Source organism: Syngnathus floridae, chromosome 3 (assembly GCF_059516105.1).
Source record: "Syngnathus floridae isolate MCC-2025c chromosome 3, RoL_Sflo_1.0, whole genome shotgun sequence".
Classification (NCBI taxonomy): Eukaryota; Metazoa; Chordata; class Actinopteri; order Syngnathiformes; family Syngnathidae; genus Syngnathus; species Syngnathus floridae.
In genome coordinates, this window is record NC_142415.1 from 8820511 (window position 1) to 8844650 (window position 24140).

Consider the following 24140-nt stretch of genomic DNA (forward strand, 5'->3'; position numbering starts at 1 on the left):
GTCAAATCATTCATGAATCATTAAAAATCCTTCCTGAAAGAGAATTTTATTTTGGAATGTCCAGAACGTGCAGCAACATAGAAAAACAAAGTTGTGCTTCTTTTTTTTTTTTTTTTTTTTGTGGGCGCCCCTGTGACTACTGCTGTTTCTAATTTCAGAGGTAAATGACGTTGGCTCTGAATTACTTTTAATGAAAACTGTGCCCAGCTGGATGTAGAGAGTGTTGTTGCTTTCGGTGGACTTATCAGAGAAAGCCTTAGAAGTCAGGAATTCCTCTGTGGCACTGTCGTGTCTCATCACTCTACACATTTTGTTTACTAAGTTGTTAGGCACCAGGCTCCTGCCGGCAAAGCGAAGATATTAAAAGCAATAAATTAGTCTTCAACAACCTCAGTAGGGGATTTATCTCTTTTTGTCTCCTCGAAGGTATGTGGTGTCAAAAGCTTGGCTCCAAACAGATAGTAGCTTAATCATATACTGCAGGAGGAAAATTGGAAATTTTTTCCCCAGATGTTTGTGACAGGAAAATTAAAATTAAAAAAAAAATTAAAAAAATTATTAGCTTGAGGATTTATTTTTCTTAGCTTGTGAATGACTTAAACATTTGCAGGTCTTAAATTTAAAACTACTGTAAACTCACGGTGGGGTCAAAGATAGAGGCCAATCATGACATTCTGGGTTATTGCAGTTTGCTACAATAGGAGAGTGTTTTTTTTTTTTTTTTGCACTCCAGAGAGCTGACTGCTTTCAAGTGGTCGACATGGACATTTTTCATCCAACCATTCTTGGTTCTGGTGTCAAGAACAACTACGCCTTGGACCTGAGTACTTTTGAAGTTTTTTAAGACGGATGGCCCTCTTAATTTGAACGATGGCGCTGTGGCTCACTAACTCACTCCAAGATTAACCCCAGCCATAACCTAGCCTTGATTTTTTTTGTCTCATTCCAGAAACTGGAGACGAGAGGAAGCTGGAGTTCCTTGTACAGCCTGTGCCTGTGACCAAGGTGCTGGGTGCCAGTGTCCTGCTGGCCTGCGTGGCTGCAGGTTTTCCAACACCACATGTGCGATGGATGTTTAAAGATAAACCACTAGAGGACAGGTATGCATTTTAAACATTATCGTTTGTTTTTTAAATGTAAAGTTTTTCCCTCCTTGGCCCTTGTAGCACTACCAAACATTAAGTTAAAATGGTCAGAATGATGATATTTAATTTAAATCCCACAGTATTAATAAACAAACAAAATAATTCCTTCAATGCTTCTAATCTCAATGTAAAGGGTGACAACACGCGTAATTCCAGGGTTTGTGTTGTGATCGTGTTTACTTTTTAGCAAACATTTTGTTGAAGGCGTTTTCACACGTGTCAATCGTAAATCATATTGTTATTTAATTACTGCCCAGCCCTGGCAGATAGAAGCAGGAATGAATAGATCGACGGACGGACGGCAGACGGACGGTTTCCTCAAGCTCTGTGTCAGTCCTTACTTTTGGAATGCAGCAGAATATTGAGGCTCCTTTGTACTCCTCCCCAAGTTAGTAAATCTGTTCTTCCAGAAATCACCCCAGGGGGTACCTGGATGTGGCACAAAAGCCAGTCAGGAGATGAGGTTGCCAGCTTTCCTGCAGAGAGGAAGTTCACACATTAGCAACCTAGCACTTGGGCCCTAACTCCTATGGCGCCCATTATCTCAGGAAAAGTAGCTGGAATCCATAACTGAAAGTTTTCTTTGATATAGCAAGTTGGACTGTCACCACCCAAGTAAATTAAGCGCAACTCAAGTAGGCATACCATAGCCACTGTTTAATAGAATTTTAAACTTGACAGAAAATAGTGCTTCATCTATGTTGATTCAAAACAAAATTGGATTTCTGCTTGTTAAACTTTTGGTGAAGAATTTGACATCCTTAAGTAGGTGGTTTCTGTACACGTCTGACTTGCCAAGCTGAGGATTTGATGCATTGCACCACAATTCAACATCTTGTAATAACTAACCTTCACCTCCAATGGGAATGTCTTAAATGGTACCTATTAATCTAGCTTTTAATTACCAAATTCCATTCAGTGTAAACACCCGCCCCCCGGGTTACCCATACTGGTAATTAGCAAGTGCACTCCCAACAACAGGGAGAGTCTTTTAGGGGGTTATCGTAAACTCCGCCTTGCCACCTTCATAACTGAAGCGTATTACAGAGTGATTCTGTTACCACATTTTGATTTTGCTATGACATTGATAAATGAAAGCATAACCTTGGTATCCTTGCGTCTCCTGTTGTGTGATAGCTGAGAGCTAGACGCTGCTGTCAGTTCTTAATTATTGCACCCGTTGTGGGAGCGAAAGAAAGGAAGCAGCAAAGAGCAGCTTAATTGGTCTTGGAAGCACAGCACAAACGGGGCCTTGAAAGTGACAACATCAATGCTTGAGATGTGAAAAAAAAAAATTGCAGGGGTTCTTCAAAGCAGTCAACTGAAATCTGGGTGAGTCTGACAACAATTAGTTGTGTTTTTTTCCATCACATTCCTAGAAAATTGACTGATTTGGAAAACAAAACAATGAGTAGTTTTTGAAGCTACTGATTCTAAAACATTCTCACTGTGCCCCCCAAACTTTTTTTTCCTTTTTAAATGGCGCCATGTCGTATCTTTATTTTGATTTGGCGCATGTGGGAATATGGCTGATTCAGAATTCTCATAAGGAGAACACTTGAAATGCAAATAAAGAGCAGGTGGCCGTCTTTTAGACTTTAGACTGCGATTTCCACGTGCTTAGTTGTATATTTCCTAAAGAACAAATGTGCTGCTGAAATGTGATGTGAACAGCATTTTCTGTGCATGCATCATGTAGAGAAAATTTATAGAGACCGATTCTGAAATGAGGGCCTTTTGAAGTTTGGTTTTATTCTTTTGGTCTTTTTTATATTACCGTCATGGTCAACATCACAATATATATGGCTGAAGTATTTTTTTGTGGCCAAACTTTTCATCTCATGTTCAAAATGTTTTTGCCCATTGTCATCATTACTGCTTTTCATGTTAAATATTTTACAACCAGATGAATTCACATTAACTTGAACATATGTTTAGTCATGTCTGGTTAACATTGTTACCAGGGTTTTTCCTATGTTCAAAATCGTATGACAGCCGTATCTTGGGTTGTTGTTTCTTTTTCTTTTTTTTTTTATTTATCTTTTTATTCCCCACAAGTTGCCGCTAGGGGCGGCATGGTAGTACATTGGTAAGCACGTTGCCTCACAGTTCAGAGGTACAGGGTTCAATTCCGGCTTCAGTCTTCCTGTGTGGAGTTTGCATGTTCTCCCCTTGCCTGCATGGGTTTCCTCCGACATTCCAAAAACATGCATTTTCAGGCAATTGAGCACTCCGAATTGCTCGTAGGTGTAAGTGTGAGCAGTTATTTGTCTCTGTGTGCCCTGTGATTGCTGGCAATTGAGGGAGTCCCCCACCTACTGCTCGAAGTCAGCTGGCATGGGCTACAGCACACTCACGACCCTCGAGAAGAGAAGAGGTTCAGATAATGGATGGACGGATGGAAAGTTGGTGCTCTCGGCGTGCTGATTTTCCCTGTGGGATGCTACTAACGGCATTGCAATATTTTTTGTCTGAGTAATGTTTGTCGTTTTTAGCATTGCATATCTAGCTGGCAAAATCACTTTAAAAAAACAAACTCGTTGGGAAAGAAATAAAAGAAAAGAGCAGAGAAATTCAAATTAACATAACTGGCAGTTAAAATGTAATAATTCATGGTGGTGACATGTGGAAATTTATGTCAGGTCTGATAGTAGTTCACAAGGGACTAGTGATAGCGAAGGTCAGAATGCAGGACAAGACGAGTTGGCGAGTCAAGGGTACTTAAATCACAACAACAGCATAACAACGCAAAGCCAATGTAGATGTGACTGGTACATCATTTTTTATTCCTCTTTCCAGATCTCAAAAACACAGAGCCAGTGGCTTTGACAAACAGTGGCTAAATCAATTTACCTGGCGCCTAAAGAAGGCATCACTGTTATTTATGCCAAAAGCAATGTGGCCCAACACAGCAGACAATTTCTGCCACCCTAGTGAGAGAGCCATCAACCAGCTACAGCCTGGACACATTAAAAAGTCATGAGGTGACGGCCATTCATAAAGCAGCAGAAGAGGAGAGGAATACATTAAAAATAGTAACACCTAAACACCTTCAATAACAAAGTGAGAAAAATTAAAATTATATAGTTTACATTGGGCGGCACGGTGAGGAGGGTGCAGGTTCCCTGTGTGGAGTTTGCATGTTCTCCCCATGCCTGCGTGGGTTTTCTCCGGGCACTCCGGTTTCCTCCCACATCCCAAAAAACATGCATGGTAATCTGATTGAGCACTCCAAATTGCCCCTAGTTGTGAGTGCGAGTGTGGATGGTTCGTTTTTGTGTGCCCTGCAATTGGCTGGCAACCGTTTCAGGGTGTCCCTCGCCTACTGCTGATGACTGCTAGGATAGGCTCCAGCATGCTCGCAACCCATGTGGTGAAAAACGGTATGGTAGATGGATAGTTTACATTGATAGTTTAACAAATAATTGTTTTTTCCCTTTACTGTGCCTGTAAAGGAAAGTGAGTCAGTTGGATTTCAGAGGACATGCACGTCAATCACAGTATAATGTTTGTGGAAGTAAATATAGTCCATCGAGCAGGCGCCACCGGCTTATCCTTTTATCTCATGTCCAAAGAGAAACAATTCGGTTAGAGATGGAACTGCAATATTTTGGTGGAACTAAGGCGAGGCTTTTCGTGTAATAAATGGAGGTTACTGAAATAGCACAAATGTCCAATTTATGCTTCATGGTTCAAGCGGGAATAAATTAAAATCTAATATCAGGTCAATACTGTTACTCAAAACAACCTTGTAGATTCAATCTAAACTGTCACTCTCACTTCTAAGCAGTGCGTCTCCCCGCCTGCGCAGATCACATGATGACGTCCGACCTGTTCAGACTGTGGTCGCATCACAAGAAATTCCAATACGTATCCGAATTAGGACCAACAAAAAGATCTGCAGTGTGAATGTAGCCTAAGACGCATGAGCTCATTTACAAAGCAATCCTCTTGATGTTATGCTCCGCATTCTGACAAAACTTGGTTCCCCAATGCTGACTGTATTGTAGTTTGTCAATATGACGCCTGATTGACAACCTCTCCACTTGCTTAGGGGCGACAGCGAACACTGTGTCTGCTCTCTTTGTATACACATCTGATGACACTCATGAAAAGTCATCTTTTGTTATTTGGAGTATCACTCGGTTGTCTAATATAATCGTCTCGTATTCAATGAAATGGATGAATTATGCATGGCGCCCTGCAAACAACAAACTGTGCTTGTAAATCAACTTTTTTCCCAAATGTTGACACGTCTGTCATCCTTCTTGTCCCCTGGAATTTATTTGAATGCGACTATGGATGTTGTGTGGGAAGACAGGAGTGGGATGGAAATGTGTCTAAAATTAAACTGCAGAATAAAATGATCATGTAAATGTCTTGCACTCTAAGCCTCAAATGTACTCTACTGCGATTTAGATAAAACACAAACAGACATGCACATTTAACTATATGTCTCTTCCTGGTGCTTTGAGCAAAGCCAATAGCCTTTTACCTTCTTGTCCATACTTTAATAAAACCAACTGACGGAATTTAATAATGTTTATACACAACGGACTTTACAAATATTTATATATGGATAGTAAGGGCCTGGAAAACATTTTAGAATCTCTTACAAACCCATATAGTATTGGATTTAAACTCAGGCTGTGAAATCAACAAAATAGTCCTTTGGATGTTTTATAATTCCATCTTTAGACCAGAAAGCTACTTGTGCCAAAATTTCTCATCCACGTCGCACTTGTTTTCTGAAGTCATGTAACTCATAAGCCCCTGATTTTAATCCTTAAAGAAAAAAAAAAAACATCCTTTAATCGTGGCTTTCTTACACTCTCAAAGAAAGATTTGTCCTTGCACTGGGTGCAAATCTTTTGACTTGTTCAGATTTGCGTGCACACACACACACACAAACACACAACACCAGACTGCTATAATAATGTAATTATGGTTTAATGACAGAGTAAACCTCAACATGAAGTGTGAATGTTTTCTCTGAAACACTTCACATAATGATGGCTGCAACATGGAAATGTGTGAAGATAATTGGAGTGGTCGCTGGAACTTCAACTAATTTTAGGATGCGCTTTAGTGCATCACAAAAACAAAACCTAAATGTTTCTCTCCTACATTTTTTAGACACCATATTCTCCGAAGATGTTCAAAGTAACATTCCGTGTACCAAAAACATGTTCTTTCGATCAAATGAAGCAAAATTGAATAAAAAATAAAATCCAGATGATCAGTACAAAATGTGTTAACAGGCTGTCCCGTGTCTTTGCATCACTAGAATGTAAGTTGCAGTAACATACAAAATAACCCAGGCAGACTAAGTTATGTTAAGTTTAGGAGCTCAGTGGGCGTCGCTGGTCCTGTACTAATCAGCCTCTCAGTGCACACACGCATCTTAGTAGCACATCTATTCCTGCGACCAGGGGTCATCACGGCTGGTTACTTCCTCTACTTCTTTTAACCTCTCTCACCAAGGTTCCATCAACATTTTATTTATGCATGGAAAGCAAGTCTATATTGAGTTTCCAGTAGAAGTTCAGATTTGTGGGGTCTTAAAATAGAATCTTCAGCGTATTTTAGCTTGTGGTTTTCTACTGTATAATTATATTGACGTTGATATTTTGTACATAGCCCTCCTAGAGATAATCACAAGTTTTACATATCATTGGACACAGGACAACACCACCAACTGATTTTTTTTTTTTTAAATGCAACCATATAAGAGAGATAAGTTGGTTCTTCTTTAGGACCTTGATTGGATTATAAAGCAGGGGAAAGTGACCACTGTTCAAATCATTCTAATCCCTGCTGTCTGTGGTCGTCAAAGAAAGTACCCCTGAACAGAAGAAATTCCTATTCCACTATCCTAAATAAAAGGAGTTGGAAGAGGGCAGATGGCAGGGTGATCGCGGTCAAGCAGAGCAGGCAGAAGCACACTCCAAACATACCATTTTACCAGACAGTTCTAGATAAAAATGGCTAATATTTCTTGCAGCCACTTATCTCCACAATAAGTGGAGGTTTTTCTAAAATAAAAGTATGATGACAGTCATGATAGAACACTTGGCGTGGAAGTGTGATGCTCGACATAGCCAAACACAAATACTCCTTACGTTCATGAAGATGACTTCTGATCAGAAACTGTTGCTGGTTACAGGGTCAGCTAATAGTCTGTGCTCATTGTGTAGCTTTGCTTACCTTTCGGTTATGACTTGGCCAGCCAAGCTGCCAAACTTGGTGTGGGCGTGATTGTTTTGTTAGTATTGTTGTGTTTTTATATTTCCTACAAAGTTTGCAAAAATAGCTAAAATGCAAAAACTCTTGTTTTTGCCAAATAGTCTATTATGACATTTGTTTTTCTTCAACATCGTTCCTCTCGAGCACCAATAACGATGACCTCTAACCAGAACCCCATCCTAAAGACAGCAGTATGCTGTCTAGCTGATTGGCAGTTTTCCTAGGCCCACATGTCCTGGCCTTGTCACCAGTTTGTGTTACGGAAGACTGAGTTGCACGTAGTCACCTCACTCCACAGTTCTGTGTAACTGCCACGACCTTTTTTGGGGGGAGAGAGAGGGAGAAGAATTTGTGTTAAATGAATCTACTTTTTGAGAAGTAAGGAATAATTGCCACGATGTCGATGATGTTCATTATGTTGCCAAAAAATCCAGCTTTGCTGGGACAAGCAAAGAATCTAACAAGGAACTCAAACGAGAACCAGATGATACACAGGGTCTCCACAATGAAGAAAGGATCAGTAAAATACGGCGCATGGCTTTTGGGGGTGGCTGTTCCGGAGGGATGAACAGAGCAATTATGTTTGAATTTTTGCAAATCCTGATATTTATTATGAATTATTTATTTTTAATTGTGGGAATGTTAAGTAACTTGTACATCAAGAGCGAGCCAAATTACTTGATTGCAATAATTTCAGGCCAATTATTGTCTCTTCAATGGTCTAAAGATGACATAATTCAGTCTGAAGAGCTCTTACTCTGCTCCTAAATACTGCTGTTAGTGTTTCCTCTAAATGTCTTGGGGGTCTTGTACGTTCCCTTCGTTTCAAAAGGAAACGGTCAATGCAGAAATGCTTGAGCGTCTCAATAGTTGTCCCGGTGAATCAAATGCAGACTGCTCAGCACTGTGAGCAGCGAATGATTCATACAATGCGGCTTGGATATTCACAGCCTCCCAGCATGCTTTGCTTTCTCTTCCACTGTGCACACAATGGAGTAATCAGAGCACTGAAAAGCATTCGCTTGACATTTGAGTTCTATGGCATGCTTTAAAAAATATATATTGAATTTTTCTCTGGCGTTCAGTTGATCTTATATTTTGACTTGGGACCATGTATTGATCAGGTGGTTGCGGTCAGTCTATAAAAAGCAGGATGCCCAATCAACAAGTGTAGTAATATGTGAATGTCTGAGAGACCGAAACCAGATATTGTGGCCGATTTATGTCCACAATGCTCATGAAACTGGCTAGCAAGCAATAATGTCCATTTGCAAAAAAAAAAAAAAAAAAAAAAAAAATGCAAATCACATACAGTAGTGCCACAATCCTCCATGTGGCTGGTGACACAAATGATTGATTACAGTATAATCACATTATTGTAGGCCACTGCAACATTAAGCACTGCTCGACCTCAACACTGCTTGAATGTCGGAAAATAAAATTGTACCAAAGTAATGATTACGCTTAATCATAAAAAACAATAAATAGCATTGATGTCCAACACCGCACTCTTTGTTTATACAAGGCAACCATACTTGTAATTATACACTTGCACCTTCCCCCCCCCCCCTTTTTAAAATAGCTTATTTAATAAATTTCGCTTGGTCCAAGAGGAACTTACACAATTATTGCGTTTCACAGAAATCGGTCTCAATATTCTCATTTTGTTCCAAAAAAAATAAATGATTGCTTGAATAATCATGATATCAGTTCACAAAATAATTGTGATTAATATTTCTTTCATAATCAAGCAGCCCTAGTAAACTTAATACTAGTAAACAATGTCAAATTTATATCGTCTGAACATTGTTACCTTTGTTCCAGACTCTTTTTCTGGGAACAATAAATTCTCTACCTCTCTACCTTTGTAAAGACATTATATTTTATGCAGCTCTGATATTGCATCATACGGGACAAGTTGTTATAATATTGTGGCTTGTTTGTGTATGCGCTTGAGACTTTGCTCGAATGACAATTGGTTTCATCTATCGTGTTGGAAGTACATGGTAAGTGTTGCACTTTGAAACTATCGTGGCTAGTCATGAAGCGAACAGTGTGTTATGTGTCAAGAAGATGCCAAGCAGTGATGGTCACAGAATGTCAAGTGTCAGTGCAGACTGTTGCCCACTCAGGGAGATAAAAATGAGTTGCAGCAGAAGCCCTCCTTTTAGCTGCTGGAAGCAAAAAAAAATAAAAAATCTACCTGCAACACTTGACTGCACTCCATGTATCTCTCATTCAGAGACCTGCACTCCCTAGCTAGATACTAACCATGTTTTCTTACATTTTCCTTTGTTCTGATTCTTTCTCACCGAATCTGGATGTCAGCTATTATTTTGTATTTTCCTACACTCACCCTCCTCCTATCCCCCTTCCCTATGCCCCAGTGACTGTTGAATCAAGCCTGAGCTCGGCCACAGCCTTTTGGCCTAATTGGGAGAATAAAAGTGCATGCCATTTAATACGAAGGGTCAATTGGTTCTCTGGAAAGCTGCTTGTAAATCTGGAGTAAATATTTTTAGACTATTTTTGACTATTTTACTGGTGAAAAGAATGTCTCGTTATGCAGTTTTCAGGGAGCCTTTGCAGAAATTACTTTGAGTGTTTTCATATACCGAATCAGAAAGATAAAATGTGACAGAGTGAAAAGCATCCTTAGGTTAGTATTTTTCTTCATCTCAATAGTCAATGAAAAATGAATTCCCGCTATGACTCAGTAGACATGTACTGTTTAGGTTAATTAAATTAACTAATTGAATGGAAGAAAATGTTTCTTGAGGCAATGTATCAATAATTCACTCATCCCACACACTGTTGTCTACAGTGTCACACTCAAATACATTAGGACATGCCAAAACGAATAGAATTTCGACATTTTATCTATAAATTCCACAACTGGTGGTGTCTGTCACATTTCAATATCCAAACATTTGATACGCCTGATAGTGGAAGGTAGTATACCAGGCCCAACGTGGAACACTAGCAAAAGAAACCCTCTCTAAGAATATGCTTCAGGGAATAAAGGTCGAAATTAGTTTCTACTAAATCTGTAGACGTGGGAAAAAATATGTGATTGTACCGTGGGCAGCCCATGAGACCTTTACCCATCAATACTATAAGGTTAAAGAACTTGAGGCCAAGTCTTAACTTTGTTATATTCCTCAAACCTCTTTTTCTTTTCACCAGCGAGGGCCGTAGGGAATTGCTTGGAGGTGGCAGTCTTCAGATTTCCAATCTCACAGAGGAGGACGCTGGCATTTACACCTGTGTGGCTGACAACACCAATGCAACAATTGAAGCCCCGGCCCAACTCACTGTGCAAGGTACTCTCAACAAGCCAACTGTTACTTGACTTTCCAAATGCCAGGTCTCACTGTTATTCAGAAGTACTAGATGATAAAAAAGCCATTGACAAACTATTAGAAGCAACTTCTTGTAGGTTATAGCACATTTCTGCACACAAACTCCACAATAATGTAGAGCACAGGTGTCGAACTCATGGCCCGGGGGCCAGATACGGCCCGCCACATCATTTTATGTGGCCCGCGAAGACAAATTGTGCATCGAATTCGTGTGTCATTACTAGAATTGCAAATTGTCTTCACTTTTAATAATATCTTTTTTTTTTTATATATTTGACCAGTTTTTACTCGTCTGATTTGAAAATGAGTTATTTGTCAGTTTGTTTTGTAGCTTTTACTGTATATAATGAGGTGCTCATACATTTATTTGGGTTGACAGTCATAATGGCCCTCCGAAAGAAGCTATGGCTACAATGCGGCCCGCGAAAAAAATGAGTTTGACAATCCTGATGTAGAGGCTTAAAGATTTTCTATCACCTAATTAGAAAACAGTTGTTTCTCTTTTGAATTGCATTTCTCCCCAGTGTTCATGATTTAGTTGAACACATCAACCTAATATCCCATTAAGATGCTTGTTGGTGTTTATTTGGGACAATGATTCCAAATTTGCATGCAGGTCAGCTAAGAAACAGCAGATTTTTTATTTTTAGCATCAGTGCAGGTATTTTCTACTCTTTCCTATGTGAAGCAAGTCAACAGTTTGATGTGAAGCAACAATTGAATTGGGAAACACCCTGAGGCTGTCCCGCAATGTCACCCCATTTCACACAAAGCGACATCACACTAGGACTTCATCCCTTTGCTCACAAATCCCTTTCCTCTCCTCTTCAACACCCTTTCATCATTTCCTGTCAGACACTGCGATTAAAGGAGACAGTAATGGAAAATTGGATCAGGTGGTTGGAGGACATCTGACTTTGGTGCCTTTGAGCCTTCAGATCTGCCACTTCAATTCCTAGCAATCCCTCATGTTTAATACCTGACCCGTGACCCAACTCCAATGTTACAGGCATGTAGAAATTGGATCGCCAATATTTTTAAAAGACATCAAGTCGTTATGTTAAGTTAAAAGAGTCACATTTTACCGCAGTACACACACAGAGTAAATTGTGTTTTTCACCCACACCAAATTAATGGCGAAACAAGATTGTGGCATTGATTTGCTCCCTGAAACATCAATCGATTTCCCCTAAGAAATAACTGCACTTGTAAATGAAATTCATACAAATTATTTTTCCAATGTTGACTTGCTGGCATTTTTTTATTTGATATATCTGAAATTGGATACATAATGTTCACTATAGACTGCTCAAGAAAACCCATTTAGGGTTTACACCAACAATTGGAATCAGCCTTTGTGGCTTCACGATAAATTGAAGTTACCATGGATGATATGGAGTCATTGTGAGAATCTTTTCGTTTCTTAAAAAATCACTTTCAAAGAGTAGTCTTGACAATGAAACAGCTCAACGTTGGCGAAAAGCTAAAAATATCACCCTTCTACTCTTTCATAACCGCCCAAATTATACTGTGAGAGACATATCCTTGCTTTAGTATTTCATTCAATTTCTCAAAACTGACCACTTAATATATTCTCATTCTAGTGTGTACAATTTTATTTTTGCAATCTATTGGTATCGGTAACAGTAATTTTAGAATCCAACACGCGTCAGCTGCTTTTTCCTTTCATTCACTTTTATATGCCATTGATATTTCACATACAATATTTGAGTTTTTCTTTGAGTGGTTGTGAAGCTGATCTGGATCACAGTGTCCATGCAACTCGAGCAGTGTTCATGTCAATGTTTGCATCACTTGCCTACTTACATCACATCTATCAGCCTAACTTACACTGTGACTTTGCTACATCTCACCCTCTATTAGAGCTGCCATGATTAATGAGGCCAGAGGAGACAGCGTTTTTTTTTATTATGGTCAGTGTGCATGTGAGTGCATGCTTATGTGTAGAACAGAAATAGCTCCTACACTAATACCTGTATGTAGGTTTCCTGTTTTCTGGTGCGAAAGGTTAGTATCCCTCATCTATCATGTCATACTGTTATCATGACAGCAGTGCCATATTGTTTTCTGGAAACACCCGAATGAGATTTTTAGAACCTAAGTTTCACACCATTTTCAGTCGACCCCTGCATAGGCTCACCTCCTGCAGATTTTTTCATAGGGGGAAAAAAAAATCTTTAAATAGTTTGGGGGAGGTCGGGGTTTTCCCCTATTTTCTATATGTTAAATATCTATCAACATTTCTTGAATGATCAGGGTTCCCCCCCACCCAATGGATTTCAGTTGGTGTCGATTCTGAATGGATAAATGCTGGGGGTGTCAAATTCATTTTTGTCGCAGGCCACATCGTAGTCATAGTTTCCTTCGGCGGGCCATTATGACTGTCAACCCAAATAAATGTATGATATACAGTATAGGCTACACAACAAACTGATGAATGGCTAGTTTAACTTGTAACTATACTTGAAAGAGCTGTTCACAATTTTAAAAAGGTGAATGGTAATAAAAATTGCTAGATACGTTTTTTTAAAAGTGAAGACAATTTGCAATTATAGTATTGACACAAAGTCGATGCACAATTTGTCTTCACGGGCCAAATATAACTAAATTACGGGCCAAATTTGGCCCACGGGCCAGAGTTTCAAATCCCTAATTTATGCCATTCGTGTGCCGCAAATACTACAATACTATAAACTACAACTGTGTAGTAAATAAAAAAGTATTTTTAATGGATTTGTTTCATCTACTAATCGGGCCAATGATTTTTTTTTTTCTGCTGCTTGGTGAAAAGTGATTAGCCCAAAAATTATTCAAAAAGCCTTCAAACTTAACATGTACAATAATAAAGACTTTTTATTGTTGTTACTCCAGTTTAGTGGAAAAATCTGTCGTGCATCATGATTTTCCTAAAAGCCTTTACTTTAGATTGAGTATTTTGGAAAAAGGGATCTACCCCAAGAGAAATTAAACACAGAAAAACTTTCCATGGAACTTTCAAAAGCAAACAAATCAGTTGACGAACTACTGCTGCGGACACGCCTTTTCCATATCCTCACTGGGTGTTATCACCACCAGCAAGGAGGTGTCTGATTGTCATCCTATGGCTGGCTTGTTTAGAGCCTTGTCCACCATTCTTTTCAGATAAAGCAATATCACCAACTCACCGGAGCCATGTAAGTGGCATTTGTCACTGTCACGGAGTTGTAGAGAACAATTTCATTTTGATGCCTCGTGAAACATTAGCCCCACTGTCAGTTGTTTTTTGTCTCCTCTGTTACTCAATATCCAAAGCACCAATGTTCGGACTAGTTCTCAAATGTTTTAAATTATACAATCAGAAATCCATGTGATAACTTTCTTATTTGCTTTAGAGTCGATCTTTGCTATTGGTGGGGGATTGGGACCCGGTCGGGTCGTGAACTGATCATTACGAATCAAATTAATACCACACTGCTAAAGTTTTAGATTAGGTGTAAAAAGTGAAGGAGAAAAATGCAGTTATTGCAAGCAATGAAATTGCAACTAAATATTGTATAGTAGTTTTGCTCACCTAAGCATAGCATTTTCATTCGAGGAATCTTTTAAATTGTTAAATACATTTCAGGTCACTAGAGAGAACAGAGAGGATCTTCAGAAAACCTCCTAAAATCCTTCAGTGTTAAGCAGTTCATATGTGAACTTTTTGTGACCTTTAAATGGTTCACTAGAGTCTTTCTCCCATCTGTTCTCATTTAGAATCGTCCAATTTGCTTTTGCTTATGTGATTTTGCCTTCATTAAAGTGGTAACTTTTCTATTCAGTCACTTTTTAAGAAGCATCTGTGAACTACTGTACTGAAAACAATACATCGCTCCATCTGAATTTTTTGCCTCTTCTTACCAGTTCTTAATTTTAATGTTACCTTGTTAGGCCTTCGACTTAGAGTTTTTGTTTGTGTTTATACCATTGCTTTTTGTAATAGCTTCAGTGAAACCATTTGATTTTCATGTAAAAGCCTTCTTTATGATCCATGAGCCAGAAGTCAAAATTCACCAAAAATGGAATAATAAGCAGACAGCACACAAGAAACTGAACCATAAACACAATCAAATATTTATAAAGAGTCATTTTAGAATCTTGTTGCAGCAGGAACAACTGACTTATATCTGTTTTACAGTAGCCAGAATGTATATGCTGCATGTCTTCATTACCAGCACCACAACCTACAAAGACTGCTGGGGCCTGCTAATCCAAACATTGCTTTGATGCTCAGTCAGAAAACAAAACTCAAAGCTACATTTTCATTTTTTTCAAGGCAGTCATTTATTTTTCCATCGCACGGTCGAATGATTTTCTCGTGAATTTGAGCTTGGGTACTACTCGCATGGAGGAGCCATTTGACGAAAAGCTTGTAAGGGTACTTGACCGCTTTCTTTGTGGTCTTGTGGAAGCTGTTGATGTGCCTGCAAAGACTGTGTAAAGCATTTTTTAATTGAAAATATTTCTTAACAGATTTATAGCGCCCTTAAATCCTCTCAACAAGTCACACTTGGGATATTGGATGTCAAAACTGTGGACATAAACACATATAGTATGTACACACACTGCTTCATTTTTGTGGTAGAAACAGAAATTTATGTGAAAACGCCGTAGACAAATCACTGTATTCAAGTACTACAAAAACCAAGATTTGCAAAAGCATGCTCAGTTAGAACCAGGTAACATTTACAAGCCGAGATATTCGGCTTAGAATAGAGATGATCCAGGGGTTTTATTTGGAAACTTCAAAACCTGATTTAGGGCATATTTATGTTTCTCTGCAAGCTCACATCGACTTTGAAATGAAGCCACTATTTGGGTTTAAAAGTTTTATTGATTGCATGCAAATGTAGGCAGTGACATTACCAAAAAATGTGGATGTCCCTCCAAACTTGATCAAATGAAACAAGAAAAATGGTCAGGGTGGCTGCCAGGAGGCCAACAGCAGCATTAAAGGCACTGCAAGAATATATGGCATGATCATTCACCACGTGACAACAATCTCCATTCTTCTCCTTATCTATGGGTAAAAGGCGGGGTAGACCCTGAACTGGTTGCCTGCAAATCACAGGGCACATATAGACAAACAACTCGGACACTGCACAGCCTATTTTGAATGTGACTGGTTAATTCTGAAAACAGCCACATCCCAAATTATCAGCGGGTGTGTCCCCTTGTGCAACCACATTAGCTTACATTGTTTATTTTGACTTCCCCTTTGGAAAAGATTTTCTTTTTCAACTGAGATGCAAATAATTGATCTTAACCAGATATTTTACCATAGGTCAGGAGACTTTTTTTAATCTGTACATACGAATCTTTCTCATCCCATTTCTCATCCGAAACAAGCCAAATTAACGGTAAGCAAATTCTTCGGCTACCATTTAACGGACATGCATGAGCACATCCCTTTTGCTCGCTCCAATAGGTTCCAAACGTTTCAACTCCTTAAAAGAAAATGGTGCATGTCTGCTCACATGGAAGAAGGAAGTGGAGGCTGGAGATGAAGAGATAGTCAAGGAGGTATAGTAAGATTAAGTGGCAGGAAAATGGGAGACAGAGTGGAAAAACAAAGATGGAGAAAGATAAAGAAAGCTACAGGGTACCAGTCTCCATTAAAACCTGACATGGGTAAGTCTTGCTGAGGGGTTCACATTTACACAAGCAGACTCAAAACATGCAAATTTGGTGGTTATACAGATTGTGACAGCATGGTTGCAGGAAATTTGTTTCCTTGCTTAAACAAGTCGCTTTACAAACCCCGCACACGAATGTGTTATGCAAATACGGAACTGAAAATCCCCCGCACCCAAACAGGTTTGCAGACAGAAACGGTGGTATCTGTATCCAGATGCAATTTGATATTATTCACTTTCACAGATGGCTCCACTGCCACGAGCAACCTCAACTCCCGCCACACACACTTTCTCAGCCATAATCCGTATTCCACAAACGAAACATTAATCAGAGCACTGTTTGCACTTGTTGGAATGCACAGCCTAAATGCAAAGTTTTAGGTGTGGCCGGAAACTAGCTTTTCTCACAACCCAGAACACACCACCTCCACTGTGTGGTGACAACATGATGCCGTGGGGTTGCTTTTCTTCAGAAGGGACAGGGAAGCTGCTCAGAGTTGATGGGAAGATGGATGGCGCTAAATACAGGGCAATCCTGGAGGCCGCAAAAGACTTGCAATTGGGAAGGAGATTCATCTTCTGGCAAGACAGTGACCCTAAACCTAAAGCCAGAGCTACAATGGAATGCTTTAAATCAGGGGTGCCCAACCTAATTTGACCTGAGAGCTATTTTTCAAGTAGCCCAGCTCCCGAGATCGACCAGTTTAGTGTCAACATTGCAAACCTACACACCTTTTCCAGCCTACAGTAACTAACCTCACTTGTTCTCATTGTCATCCAATCACTAGACATAATTGCTCTCTCTCTGTTCCTCTCTCATAGGTGCACACACGCTTGCAAACCTGCATAATGAGTATAGCCATAAATGACCCTAACAATAACCGAACAGAAAAATGAACCAGATACAAAAACTACAAACAAGTGGCTCCACAAAGTATAAACACAGGGAGACTGAATGTATATGCACACCATATTTTTCAGATTATTTGCCTGAAAATTTGAAAACAATTCTATAAAAACTATATAAAATTATATAAAAACTAACAACAACAAAACAGTGAAGTTTGTGGTTGTAAGATGGCAGAATGGGAAAACGCCGGGTCAACAGGATGAGGGCAGCTTGATCTCACAACCTGCTCCTGAAAAGCCAGGATCAATCTTTATCTACCCACAACCACTAATATCAAACCATCTAGATAAAAACTAATTAGATGCCAATAGCAATCACAGAGCTTAAAAAGGCTAATGAGGAAGCATCGGCAGTCCACACTCGGAAACTGCCTAGTGAGGCTGCCGCCTTATCGGTCAGTACACAGTTGAGTCAATGCAATCAAACGCAGAGGCCATCCTTGCACAGTGGGCCTTACTGTCTCTTCTCACGTGCATGTACAGTGCGGTCCAATTATATGCAGAGGACGTGCTCCCTCTGACCTTGTTCCACGACTGATTGATGAGGTGCTGCTTGGCTGCAGAAGATCAAATAACTCCTGTCTGTTCCTCATTACCAAAAGCAGGAGACATATGCAAGAGTTCACCTCAGCTTGAGTTACATGCTGACACATGGAACCGATATCGAGCTTGCTGTTGTCTCCCCTTGTGTAATAAAGACAAAGGAACGGGTATTGATCATTTAAATCGGAATTTGTAGCGGTAACATCTGCTCTGGGTGCATAATGTGCGCTATTAGATTAAACGCTCGTCTTTCTTCTGCTAGCCTTTCATGGATAATTTGGCACATGAGGAAACAGAATGGCATCGTTTGGTTTTGTTCTTTTTGTGCAGAAATGGACAATTGCATATAGTTAAAAATAGAAGAGTATTGTTTTTGCTTATTTCACTTAGTCCTGTCTCTCTTCCACAGTTCCTCCCCAGTTTGCAAAGAGGCCGGCCAACATTTACGCCCATGAGTCCATGGACATCGTGTTTGAGTGCGAAGTCACAGGTTCACCAGCCCCCACTGTAAAGTGGGTCAAGAATGGCGACGCTGTTATTCCAAGCGACTACTTCAAAATTATTGTAAGATCATTTTTCCTCTTTAGTAGTAACTTTCTACATTTTCTCTGCAGTCATATTTTTTATGTACAGTTTATACAGTATATAACAATTTTATAAAGTCCTAAAGTCAAGATCATCCATACCGTTGTACTGGCTTAATGCAGATTCAGCTTTCACCATTTTGAGCTGTAAAGCATAATTCCTTCATTCTTTTCAAACTAAATGTATCTTTTAATACACAAGTTTTAACCCTGCTCTGATTTTTCTAGATGTGTCTGTTCAGAAACGGAATTCAATAATAATATTTTACCATTAAAGCCATCATTTTAGTGAAAGACCTTTGCATACAGAAATATACATTATTTTGGCAATTATACCAATGTGGTTGATTCAGGGCAGTTGTAGGGATTTTTTTTTCTTTTTTAACAGTACCTCTACCATCTATTTTGCAACTTTCTCCCTTCTTCTCTCCATTTTGCTGTATTGTGTAGAAGGAACACAATCTACAGGTGCTGGGCCTGGTCAAATCCGATGAGGGTTTCTACCAATGTCTTGCAGAAAATGATGCCGGAAACATTCAATCCAGCGCTCAACTCATCATCTTGGATCATGGTACGCATCACAAACACTCACTCATGTTCAAGGCAGATTAAATTATTTTAAATGGGTGATAATCAAAAATTGATTAAGTATGTCAGTTAACTAAATTATTGTGCCTGGTAGGGCTGCATCTGATTGTTTTGCTCAGATGACAGAGAAGAGTAATGATGTCTGGCAAGTTTGTGTTTTCTTTTCCACACCATTAGTGAAGCAGAAATCCCAAAAGTCTCATCACGGAGCTCATCTGCCATTTTGGGGTCTTATAGTGTATATACGGTTGGCACTTCTTGTGCAAACCTTGTGTCTTGAAAGGTAAACGAAACCATTGAATTTTGGTTTAACCTGATTTGACAGATGGTACATGAATACAAAAAGTAAAGGGATGAAGGAGCGTTGCAGAGATGTAGAAACTCATGCAAGCTTCTGGATGCTGCCATTTGCTTAAACATAAACTCTGGAAAGGTGTTTCGGAGGGCTACAGCCTATGCAGCTAAAATATGCTTTAGTTCTAATTGTCATAGTGGGTAACCAGACTTAGTGGCTCATAACGTCAGATGTACTGGAAGACAGACTCATGCAAAATGTTTGAATACGTTAGTTCTCGTGTCATTACCTTTGAACATTAGCGGAAATGTAGTAGAACATAAATTCAACCTCATTTGCAAGTTGATGACGTTCCCATTTTAAGCCGCAGGGCCAGATACGATCTCCCTTCAAGAAGAAACTCAAACAGAATTGGGAATTCCATCAGTGCGGAAACTGCAAAAAGCAAAGTAAAACAATTGTGAGCAAAGAGGAGGAATGGGAGAAAATATTGTGTTGCATGGCATTTGAATGCTTATTACAAGCGCAGTCGGGAGTCCGCCCTAATTACACCAAGCATTCTTGACTTATTTTTGTTTGCAATTTGGTGTTTCCAAACAACTTTGTCCCAAAAGATCATTCATTTTGTAAAAGCCTGGTTGTTGAAGGTAGACGCCCTGTTGCTATTGATTGGTCACCTCAACAGAGTCCATTGTACAAGTCTCAGTAGGAAACGGCAAGAAAACAACAGTCGCCATTTTAAAATGCTTCATACATTAAGATGATAACAGTACCGTATTTTCCGCACTATAAGGCACACCGGATTATAAGGCGCACCTTCAATGAAAGGCCCATTTTAAAACTTTGTCCGTATATAAGACGCACCGGATTATAAGGCGCACCTTCAATGAATGGCCCATTTTAAAACGTTGTCCATATATAAGATACATTTGGCCCGCGGGCCGGACTTTGGACACGCCTGCTGTAGTGGCTCAATATTGGTCCATATATAAGGCGCACCTGATTATAAGGCGCTTTTGAGAAAATTGGAGGTTTTTAGGTGCGCCTTATAGTGTGGAAAATACGGTACTCTTGTTTACAGATCATCTCAGCACACCGCTCTGCTCTGTCATTGCTGCTCTTGAATTTTCTGGTGAGGTGCACACTGTTGCTGTGCTATAATTCGATGTAGCCCACATAGCTCACGCAGCAATTACTTTCCAGCCTACACAGCCAGCGGTGGAAGCACAAATCTCATCAGAGGTTATTTTATTGCTATTTATTATTATATAGGAAGCAAACTGAGTTGAACTGCTTCGTGGAATTGTGGCTTAGCAGGGAAATCAAGCGCAGCCAGCAGCAGAAACTTGGCTAATACTCATTAGTGATCATTATCTTTGTGTCTTCACTCTTCCAGCTCCAGTTCTTTGTAGTTCAACTGATTAGTCTCCCAAGTGGGTGTTTGGAATAGATAGAGGTCACTTGTTAGCTGTCGGTTCAGCGTGTTACTAGTTATTTATAGAAACAATGTTTGTGCCCTTAAACTTGAAAGTTCAGAAAAATGCATAAAATTTTAAGAAATTAAAAAGCAAATCACTTTTCTTACTCCTGCAACTATGGAACATTCAGACATATTTTTGGGCCAGGTTTTCTGAAATAGAAATATTGGTAGTCTAAATGATGCTGAACATTCCACATGTGCATAATGTGTCAACTAGTTGCAAACAAATGTGAGTCAATTAGAAACCAAATGCCGAAGATGGATATTAAGAAGACCTAATTAATTATGTTGTTTCACAGAGGCCAAGGAGATGCTCTGTAATATTTCTTGTAGTCATATTTTTAGATTGGTCATCTGGTGGAAGAGCTTGTCATATGATGTGTGTTTTTTAAAGCTGGATACAAAAGAAGCAAACATTTAGATGGCTCTTCCCAGTAACATTCATCACTGACCTGTTTTAAAACAGTGGACTGCGATCTTCTGATTTAAAAGTTGTGAACACCGTTGTTGTTTTTCATTTGATTGTGTGGTATTTATGGCCTAGAATTGTTTTTCATGCTATAATGTACTGTAATTATGACCAGTACTGCATTACAGTAAATTCATGGTAGACTTAACGTGAAATTCATGTTAGGGCACAGCTGTAGGAAAGGAACGCTGTCGTAAACTGAGGACCTACGATAAAAATTATTAGAAGCTAATTCGTAGTTCAATTTGTTCAACGCCAGCCTTCGTCTAGAGTCGTTGAAAGTGACTTAACTTGAATTTTCTGTTGATTAAACAAAGCTTTCATCAGCTATTAGTGCTGTATAAGCACTATCGTCCTCAAAATGATGGGAAGGAAGTTACATCAGATGCTGCTATTTAAGGGCTTCTTTTTACATCTTATTTCGACAGTGTCCTGCAGCCATTTGCAAACTTTTCCGACCGCATAATTTTCTGAAGTGTTTGTGCATGATATTCTGGCAGTTGTCAATTACAGCTTGGCGAGGAAACTGGTCATGTTTTTCAACTTTGAGGTTAGACAAAGCAGTCATTTAAATGATTTCCACAGATGGTACAAAATCTTAGTCTGATCAAATGACACAGCATTACAGTTTGTGTCTTGCAGCGCAATTGTTTTTTTGCTTAGCTCTTGGAAATCTAAAGCACAGACACACAGTCGACATTTGTGCACGCTAAGCTATGAATAGATAATAGTGATGAGCTGCATATTTTGTTTGAAACTTACTGTATTTGGCTATAATGCATTTTAATAGGATCATAAAAGCAAAGGTTGGTGAATAATACAGATGTCTGCATTTGCCAATACAATATGAACAAAAAAGGAGAAGGACCTCATAGATTGCACTTTGCCCTTATTTGCCATTTTGAAAATGGCCTTTTTTATGGAAATAGAAAAAGCCCCGGCTAAATTGGTGTCCCTTAATTCCACATCTTCCATAAATTATAGTCTGACATTTTGCCTACTTGTGATCAAGGCAACTATGACACTAGCCAACCTGAAATTGGATTTGGATATTTAAGTTCTGAGCACTCAAGCTCTTTGAGCCGCCTCTGTTACAATCATATCACATTGAGATGAATGGAACTAAATAAGTAACCATCCATGATACATGATACATTAAAAAAAAAATTGCTGATTCTGAACAACAGCAGGCTAGTTTCTGTTTGAGATGTTTAATAAATAAAGGCGGCCCAGTATGTTTGATAGCATTATTTATCTCTCCCACTATTAGACTTGACAAGAGAACAGAGACCCTCTCCTCCCATCCCATCATATGTACAACTCCCACAGTAAAATGAAAATGTCCCATTACTGCCACTCCTTGTCAGTCCCTGCATTACTCTGTTCAGAAAGTATATTAGAGACATGTGGCGGACATAGCATGGAAGAAGACATGTTTGAAAATACTACATCCTAGATTGATGAATCATTAACTAAATATCAACATTATTTTGAAGAATTTAAAAGAAGACTATTGCCCTCGCAAATAAGAGCCAAAAGAACTTCAGACAATTAAAAATGGGAAATTTAACATTAGCAAAACCCTATGATTAGAAAAGTCAGTTATCTTAATGCTAACATATAATGCAAAACATCATAGATAGGTAAATGGAAATTAATATAGATATTGGTTTCATTGTAATTTAAGCTATATAATATAACCACAGAGCAGCAACACATACAAACATCACATCCAATCCTACATAATTCAAAATCTGCGGTGTTCACCTAATTCCGAAATAGTCTTTGTGTCTTTGCGCAAGTCCAGTGTCTATGCCAGTTACAGACTTAAACAATGTGGTAACACCAGTTATTCCACCTTAGTATAAGAGAAAACATTTCAATGTCGCTTCCTGCTCATTTAGCACACCAGGAGGATGACATTTAAAAGAGGCCAACGATAAGGTACTGTCATGTTTCTGAACTTTGTCAGTTCAGACGTGAAGCAAAGAGTAATATCAGTACCCACACAGTTACAACATTGGTCCTGTTTTGTTAAAAGTAGATGTAGGAGCCATCCAAAACTATAAATTGTCACTCTTTGGTAACCACATGACCCAGCACGCTTTGTGCAAACAAGCTTCTTGTCGCTCAATCTCATAAAACTGATAAATTGCACACTGCAAATATTAAATATATAAACGATTTTCCCCAATAGTTAAAATTTTTAAGCACCCAACATTTTGAATTTTATGAGCACAATGTCTTCCTTTCCATAGGTGCTCATGCAGCTTACTGACAAAAAACACGTAGTGGCCATCAAATTCAAAGTATTGCAGCGATCATTCTGATTATTTCAGAGGTTGACAAATACTAAAGTGTGGTGTCTTCGACACACATAAAAACAATACCTCATGTTCTTGTGGCACTTAGTGAATCATCATCCGTTATCGGATGTCGCACACATAGTTTTTTCCCAATGGGAGTTCTCAGAGATAAAGTGAATAGCGGCAGTTTAAAGAGATGGTTTTGAGGTTTTGTCATTATGATTGACGCGGTGCGGGAGGAGAGATATATCGTTAGCTTATAAACTTTTTTATTTTATGATAAGCAAAGCTGTACAAATTTCATAAACGCAGTAGTAAAAGTTGTCTTCAAAGGCACTGGTACAGGAAGCAGATGGGCGAGCACTCCACTGCCTTTTCTCACCACCTTTATTCCCTGTTCAAATCAAGACGTGATAATAGGCTGCTCACAGATCCTTTCCTCCAGCTTGACGAGCACTGAATAAAAGCTCGGTCCTCCTTCAGGAATACTGTGCACTCCATCATCTGCCAGCAGGGTCACTGCTGGGCCAGCAGGAGG

At 39.2% G+C, this 24140-nt stretch overlaps 1 protein-coding gene and 1 long non-coding RNA gene across 12 annotated transcripts in view; one reads left to right on the top strand and one right to left on the bottom strand.

The window, feature by feature from the left end:
• Nucleotides 1–24140, top strand: part of neo1a (neogenin 1a) — a 125501-nt gene that overhangs the window by 68478 nt on the left and 32883 nt on the right. For all 11 annotated transcript variants that reach the window (XM_088370694.1, XM_088370685.1, XM_088370691.1 and 8 more), the window contains exons 4-7: nucleotides 950–1100; nucleotides 10578–10714; nucleotides 18290–18444; nucleotides 18915–19035. In XM_088370694.1, coding sequence (XP_088226820.1) covers nucleotides 950–1100; nucleotides 10578–10714; nucleotides 18290–18444; nucleotides 18915–19035 — 564 coding nt within the window. The remainder of the gene's footprint in view (nucleotides 1–949; nucleotides 1101–10577; nucleotides 10715–18289; nucleotides 18445–18914; nucleotides 19036–24140) is intronic.
• On the bottom strand, nucleotides 1309–23120 carry LOC148400340 (uncharacterized). Its single transcript, XR_015857444.1, has 3 exons — nucleotides 23064–23120; nucleotides 19637–19782; nucleotides 1309–1621 (listed from the first exon to the last, which is right to left on the bottom strand). It is a non-coding gene; the product is annotated as an uncharacterized LOC148400340 (long non-coding RNA).